At 40.2% G+C, this 8,025-nt stretch overlaps 1 protein-coding gene across 1 annotated transcript; it reads right to left on the reverse strand.

Annotated features, from left to right (window-relative positions):
• Positions 1 to 118: 118 nt before the first annotated feature.
• On the reverse strand, positions 119 to 7,572 carry aldh3b2 (aldehyde dehydrogenase 3 family, member B2). Its single transcript, XM_051694361.1, has 10 exons — positions 7,520 to 7,572; positions 6,681 to 6,876; positions 6,101 to 6,211; positions 4,901 to 5,021; positions 4,725 to 4,810; positions 4,539 to 4,620; positions 3,019 to 3,408; positions 2,338 to 2,504; positions 838 to 937; positions 119 to 680 (listed from the first exon to the last, which is right to left on the reverse strand). Exons 1-10 carry the CDS (start codon positions 7,570 to 7,572, stop codon positions 481 to 483), a joined length of 1,506 nt encoding a protein of 501 aa, XP_051550321.1. The 3' UTR covers positions 119 to 480.
• Positions 7,573 to 8,025: the final 453 nt, after the last annotated feature.

Genomic DNA, 8,025 nt, shown 5'->3' on the forward strand with positions numbered 1-8,025 from the left:
TTTGGCCAGGCAATTTGTCCCACTGTACACTGCGTAAAGACGTTTGTGAGAAGCCAATATGAGAAACAATGAACATTTAGGGAGCATGATTCTTTTAGAGTATTTATAAAACAATGCCATACACTGATGGAGTTGCTAAAAGTTTACTGAAACTTGGTACAGCGTTGGTAACATTACACAATTAAAACACAACTTTATGTAAAGTTTAAAATAGGGGCCTTGTCTTCAGGGTACAAAATAATATTGTTCTGAATATGTATTAAATTTGATAACATTTGTCGTGTAATAATTTTTATTATTAACATCTGTAAAGGAATTTGATTTTATAATATATAAATACATTATGTTAAGTTTAAAAAGTGTGAAGTGTAATTTTCTATTAGAGACTATCCCAGAGTGAGGTAATGTTAAGCAGTGAAATGCTATGAGCCGTGTTCATTTCACGTGTGTTCTCACTTAAGCTGTGCCTCTGGACCACTTTTACAGTATAGTGCACCAGCCCTGGCTTTTCAGATTCAGAGAGCTGGCCAGGGTGACCAGGGATAGGTTGCGGTCCTCATAAGGTGGGTAGCGCAAGTATGTCATGCACTCAATCCGGGTGGTACGCAGTAGGCAGGACTTCTTATGAGAGAATGCATCAAAACTGTAGTGACCGTGATAGGAGCCCATTCCACTGGCACCTGTCAATGAAAACTCCAGTGTTTACTAGATTAAACTTGAGGCAAATTAAGGTCATTGACATTTTGAGGATGATATTTTATAGTACAGATTGTTCCCTGCTTAATGTTCTTGATACTGTAGTAACAAGTTATAATAAGATGCCAAAAAATGCCTTACCAACTCCTCCAAATGGCATCCCCACCATAAGACTCTGCAAGACGCTATCATTCGAGCAAAAACTTCCGCTGGATGTTTCATTCATTATCTTAGAAATCAACTTTGGAGCAAAAAAAGAGAGCAAAAAAGTGTGTGACATTGACAACTGAGAAGGTATTGGACATATTACAGCTAATTCAAGTAACATGAGCAGAACACATTTGTGTAACTCATTCTTACAAAAATCGTCCCATTAAATTCAATTTTACTAAATAAAATGTTTACTAAAGACTTACAAATTTGTTCTCCTTATGTTTAATGAGTAAAGCCCATTTCTTCTGATTTTCTCCCCTTTTCTCCTCAACTTGGACTGCCCAATTCCCAATGCGCTCGAAGTTCTCGTGGTGGCGTAGTGACTCGCCTCAATCTGGGAGGTGGAGGACGAATCTCAGTTGCCTCCACGTCTGAGACCGTCAATCCGTGCATTTTATCACGTGGCTTGTTGAGCGTGTTACCGCAGAGACCTAGCATGTGTGGAGCCCCACTCTATTCGCTGCAGCATCCATGCACAACTCACCACGCACCCCACCGAGTGCGAGAACCACACATTATGGCTGTGTCTCATTTGGAAGGTTGCGTCCTCCGGAGGTCGCATTTCTCAGCCGCATACATCATCAAGGCTGTCTCCTTTCATAAAGGCGAGTGGGACACTTCGAATGCGACCTTCTTTCACGGGAATTCGGAGGATGCATGAGGTGTATCCTTCGTGGGCACTCACAACCCACAATTCTTTGCTTCAACGGAAATGTCTAAAAAAAAATAACGCCAATTTGCCCATAAATATGATGTTCGAATGCAAGTAATGATAATTCCCAAGTTGATTACCTCAGTAGATGGGTGCAGAGTATATAATATGTATTATTATATTAATATATAATTAAAGTATTAGACTAAAAGTACACCTGTAAAATCTATTTTCTTTTCTCTTTACATCTTTATAACTCTCCTAAAATTTACCCCATACATTCCCTTCTAAAGGGACTTACTCAAAGCGCTCGCACTTGTTAAAGAGTGGTGTGCTGTCATAGTAACCATGTTAAGTTCCATTTACGTTTGTCCTATGAAGTCCGTCTCGTTAAAACGAGATTTGTTTAAAGGAGGACGCTCTATACTGCAGCCTTCAAAGGACGTGTCCTACCTAGCACGCAGCCTTCGAAATGAGACACAGACTATAGCGACCAGGAGGAGGTTACCCCATGTGACTCCACCCTCCCTAGCAACCGGGCCAATTTGGTTACTTAGGAGACCTGGCTGGAGTCACTCAGCATGCCCTGGATTTGAATTCACGACTCCAGGGGTAGTAGTCAGCATCAATACTCGCTGAGCTACCCAGGCCCCCTGGAGTAAAGCCCATTTCATCGAAATCTACTATTTGAGTGTGTCCTTACTGCTTAATAAAGATAGATTTTCAAATGTAGCCACATCTAGAAGTGTACACACATGTAGGGGGCATGTGTTCACCTTGTTGTTGCTAGAGTAAGCATACACACATAGTGGTTTCTCTCTGGAGTTGATGAAGGCTATAGCCTCATCTGCATCCTGGACCGTCAGTATGGGAAGGATTGGGCCAAAAACATCCTGCTGCATGATTGGATCAGACTCCAACACCTCCAACAGGACAGTTGGTGCTTCAGTTTGATATCAGAAACAATATTTGATCAGTCTCAAAATAACCTTTGAATTAATATAATTAATAATAATGTTTTTTTATTTATTAGTTTGTAGTGTTGTAGATATTTTTTTTTTTTTTTTTGTCAATCTGTCAGCCGTTTCAAAGTTTTGTGTGACTGATATTAAATGAGTGGTGGTGGCGTAGTGGGCTAAAGTACAGAACTGGTAAGCAGAAGGCTGCTGGTTTGATCCCCACAGCCACCACCATTGTGTCCTTGAGCAAGGCACTTAACTCCAGGTTGCTCTGGGGGGAATGTCCCTGTAATAAGTGCACTGTAAGTCATTTTGGATAAAAGCATCTGCCAAATGTATAAATGTAAATTATATACAGTAGGGTCATTAATATCAACAAAGATGGGTTTAATTTTTAAAAAGGCAAATAATAACAGCATTGCTTTTTATGAAACCCATTGTCCTGAATTAAGAATTTAATAAATCCTAGTATCTGGAAACGACACTGCTTCCACTCACCAATATATCTTTCCATCTCATTCACCTGACCTCCCATCATCACCTTTCCCGATCGCCACAGCTGGTCTTTGGCCTTGTTGAAGCTGTCCTCATTTACAATCCTGCCAAAGCTCCTGGACTCCCGCGGGTCAGCGCCATAGAACTGCTGGAGAGCACAGCGGAGGGCCTGCAGGAGGTTTTCTATGGCTTCTGCATGGCACAGGATGTAGTCTGGTGCTACGGCACTTTGGCCAGCATTATGGAATCGTGCCCATGTGATGCGACGAGCTGTGGTGTTGATGTCACACTGCTTGTCCACGTAGCAAGGGTTCTTACCACTCAGTACTAGAGTCACACGTGCCAGAGTGCGAGCTGCAGCCTGAGCTACCTTAATCCCATCCTCTTTACTGCCTAAACAACAGAATTAAAGGCATTAGTACAAAATACTTTTTCACAAATAAATCTTACCACATACACAAATCTATAAAGTTGCAGCAGTTTGAGCCCTCAAAGGTGTGTTGGAGTTTTAAGATTTAATGCCTTCATAAAATCAAAATCGGAGTCTTGTGGCTGTAGTCCATGTCTGTTAGCTTTGAGGCCATCAAATATGCAAAAGTCTTGCAAGAGTCATAATTGCTGCTACCAAACGTTCTGATACACTCACGGTGAAGTTATTTTTCGGTCTTTGCTCAGAACTAGAATGAAGGTCTGCTGAGCAACAATGTACTGTTTGCGAACAATCAGACACTGCCCAAACTGGGGCTGGCGTTTAGAAACTCATTTAAAAATGAGACGGACACTGTCCTGACTACAGACTACATGTAAAACCAATGTGACATTAAATGTGACAAATATATCAATGACTACATGCCTCATCCTATGAATAGGATCCACAAGAGATCAGTAAAAGAAGCTGTTTTAACCACTCGATGACCCGGTTACCATCTGTTATTTTATTTTATGATGAATTTTGTGAAAAGAATCCACGTAAGATTATTTAATAGTTTTTAAGAACAACATTGATACTACTGCAAAGATGGGTGTATGAAAGAGTTGCAACTGCACTCTAGTGTATTCATGCGGACTGATCTTGACTGAGTTAAGAAATGAACAGATATGTTGCCATCAAAGTAGGTGGATCACATGGACCAATGGCATTAAGATGTTGTTTGACAGCGAGCACAAAAGTTTTCCTGGAAGTTTGTGCTGGCAAGCTGTTTCGAACTACCACAATGGACTCAAAAACACATTTGTGGGCAGATTTGTTCGAAATGACATCACACCAGTTCTTTCTTCAATTTTGCATGGAATATATTGCCGCCTTATGGTTAAGGTTTAGGGGTACGTGTAGGGTTTCTGTGGGATTTAAAAACATCAACACAATAAATACAGTGAACGAATGTCGTATGCAACTCTATTAAGACTTTTTTGCAGATCAAGGGATCCCTTCTAGACAGGACCATGAACTCTCCAATTCCCTGACAGCCATCACAGCATTTCAAGCAGCCTTTAAATGTACTCTGTGATCAGCTATGCCTTACCAGAGAAGAAAATATGGTCAAATTTGAGGTCCACCATTTCTGGAATTTCATGTGTTGCTCCTACAACAGAGTGGAAGCACTCCTGAAAAATGAAGAAAATAGAGAAATATAGAAAATGCCAGGATGTTCAGCAACAGATACTTCTGAGTGATTTGAGCCATGTTCTAGAAATGATGTTTAACTCACATTGTCTAGGTAAGCTGGTATAAGTCTGTGCAGAAGCTCAGCTGTATGAGTACAGATTTCTGATGGGTTGATAATCACACAGTTACCTATAAAACAAACCCAAACCCATAAATAGTGATAAAAATGGCATCTCCCACCAAGACTAAGCACAGAAATGAACAGTGAACCATATTTACCAGCCGCAATGGCACCTACTAGAGGTACGAGGCTCAGTTGAAGAGGGCTGGTCCAGTTTCCAATGATCAACACCACACCCAGCGGCTCATTAACCACCAAGCATTCATCAAACGCTGTAGCCTGATTAAAAGCAGACAGCCAACATATCAGTAGCAAATAAAAAGTAAATAACATCTGTAAACTTAAACACACTGAGAATGATGAAACTAATGTTGAGAGGAAAAATTAAAGTCTTGCAGGAATACCACCATTACATTCCTAACATTGTAAATGAAATTGCCTAGTAGCAATTTCAATATAAATGAACAAGGAAAATGGGCTGGGTTAAAGATTAAGATTTAGGGTTGCAGGTTGGGTTTTGAGGTTAGGAGTAAGAATGAGGCTTAGAATTTTAAAGTTGAGGTTTGGATTGGGGTTAGGAATAGTGGTTATGGCTATGAATTAGGGTAAGAAATTAGGGGATGGGGATAGCAATTGGTGTTAGTGTTAGTAAGGTTAGATTCCAGTTTAGAGATGGTCAGTGGAAGGATTTAAAATGATGGTTAAGTGTCAAGATTGGATCTAGGGGTTTAGGGTTTTTAGGTTTGAAAGTTAGGTATTGGGGTCAGGGGTTAGGATAAATGTTAAATAAGAGGGTGGGGGTCAGATGCAGGATTTAGAATTGAAGGTTAGGGGTCAAGTTTAAGAGTTGGTGTTAGGGATAGGGTTAGGACTGTTTGACAGGAATGTTGTTCCAGGAGGGCCAAAATAAAATGTAGATTACATCTTATTTGGCAAGATCACAGTCACAATGTTACGTCTATGTGGATTGTTTTTGCTTTCTTTGGAGCAAAATAGATGATGTCATGAACGGCTTAAAGAAAGCAGCCAGAACAAAAGCATTACCCGTTAGGGTTAGTCATCGTCATATGACTGATTGGCAAACGTTTACAAAGGCAAATAATAATAGGTTGCTAAGCCTGCCTAAAGAAACAAAAGTTATGGTCTTTGTCATAAGCTACTTTGCCTAGTTCGAAAAAAACACAATGTGGGGCTTTGAGGCTGAGAGTGTGAACATGTTTAACTGGCTGGCATCTGGTTTCCTCATAATCCAAGCAACAACATGAAACATTCTACAAATTTCTTCCACCTGTTTTGTCCCGCTACTGTATCTCTCAGTTGCTATTTCAGTCTTTGTTTGTGCTTCTGTCAGTTCATACCCAGTTGCGCTCTATGCGTTGGGGCTCCATCCATTTCTTCAAGTTGCTGATGGCATGCAGAGCCTCATTTTTCACTATCATCAACTCTGACATCACTGTTTCAAAGCGAGGCTGTGTGAAAAAGGATACAAGAATCTTCATTGACTGACTGTTTTGTTCTACCACAAAAATTGTGTTAGCATTCCATCTGAAAATTTACCATGAAGTTATGATAACATGAATAATATACCAACACTTTGGAAGAAATGCTGCAGATACGTTCAAAATAACAGAATGAAGGATCTCCTATTACAGTTGTACTAGACTTTCTAAATGTGTTCAGGTTACTATTTGTCTTTAACAAATACCATACTTTGTTTCATATGAATAGTTACATTGATCTAAACATGGTGATAAGGAGCCATCAGTGGTTTTACTTATGGGAACTATGGTCTTACTGCAAACACCACAGTTAAACTGGTGACCACAGTTAAAATCTTTACCATGCAAAAACTATGATACATTTTCACAATGGATATCCCATTTGAAAATCAGTTTCTTTGACACGTATGTACAAAATGGATCGAGTTCATTTGCCAACCTTCTGCACATCCCTGCAGAGAGTGTCCACAAAGTCACACTCATGTTCCATGAGCATACGGACTAAAGCCTCCAACTGGGACAGTCTGAAGCTGTCATGGACTGTCCGGCCAGCCTGGAAGGCAGCTCTGGCTCTCTTCAGGACTTCTGAGCATGCTGTTGCTCCGCTCTTCAGACACACATCCCCTGTTCTTGGCCTACAAGAGAACCATATTAATCCATCATCATAACCAGATCCATGTGCCCCCCATCCGGTACTGTCTCTACCCTTGTAAGTGCTATTGAATCTGTCTGGAGTTCAACATTGGAGGACCAATTTAATCTTGCCTGCAGCCAAAGTGCAGGTAGACTGTGTGCAAAATAATTTACCTCCTGAATGTTAAACGGCCATTGACCTGACACACATGACAAGCTTTTGTTTTCCTCAACCGACTCATAGTTCCTGAGCTGTGCAGCTTTGTTAAATGCTAAACACCTTATAAGACCAGATGTATATAAGCCTGGGCCACAAGTTAGATCTGCAAACAAGCACTGCCCCCACAGAAAACCAATCAGGGCATATTAAACAATTTGTCATTAAACAAAAATCTTCTACAGTATGTTAAATAGTGAGAATGTTGAAATTTCAGCAAAAGGGACCAGATTCACAAACCTACTATTTTCTAACTTTAAAAAAGTACTGAATTCCCACAAAGACTTCATAAGAATGTTCTTATGAACATTGTTTATGAATTAGCCTTCTTGCAAACTTATTATTTATCCTATGAATCTGGCCCCGATAAAGAGAGTACCTGTCATATAAATACATCAATACCTGTTTTAATTCAAAATTCTACTAACCTCCGAAGGGCTTTGAACCACCTGGTTGGAGAAGGGTTTTGTGGGGAGCTCATGGTTTTTTGGTTTTAAAGACAATTAAAATATCAGCACATAACATCCAGCAGAGAACCCTTAGTGAGCGAAACTTCAGCCTCTGGCAGTGATCACATGCAGACTGAGGAAAAGCTGTCTAAACAGCAGTTCCATATGGAACTTTGCAAAAGAGGTTAAGAGAACGGGGGTATTATATAAACAGATTTACCTGGAACACCCACTCACAGAAAACATGTGATTGTGACATTCATTTCCTTTAAGGACTCAGTTTCATATATTTTGACCCTTGCATTTCACTCAAGGAGAAGCACTTAAAAGTTGGGGAACTATTCTTTTTAAACGTAGACTGACAATTACATTACAGCAACTTATGGTCAATGAGAATCTAGAAACATTTCCTTCCAGTGGATGGAGTGGTAACCTTCATCAGCAACCTTGGGTAAAACATCTAACACTGCCAACACGATCACTCA

Source organism: Myxocyprinus asiaticus, chromosome 4 (assembly GCF_019703515.2).
Source record: "Myxocyprinus asiaticus isolate MX2 ecotype Aquarium Trade chromosome 4, UBuf_Myxa_2, whole genome shotgun sequence".
NCBI classification, from domain to species: domain Eukaryota; kingdom Metazoa; phylum Chordata; class Actinopteri; order Cypriniformes; family Catostomidae; genus Myxocyprinus; species Myxocyprinus asiaticus.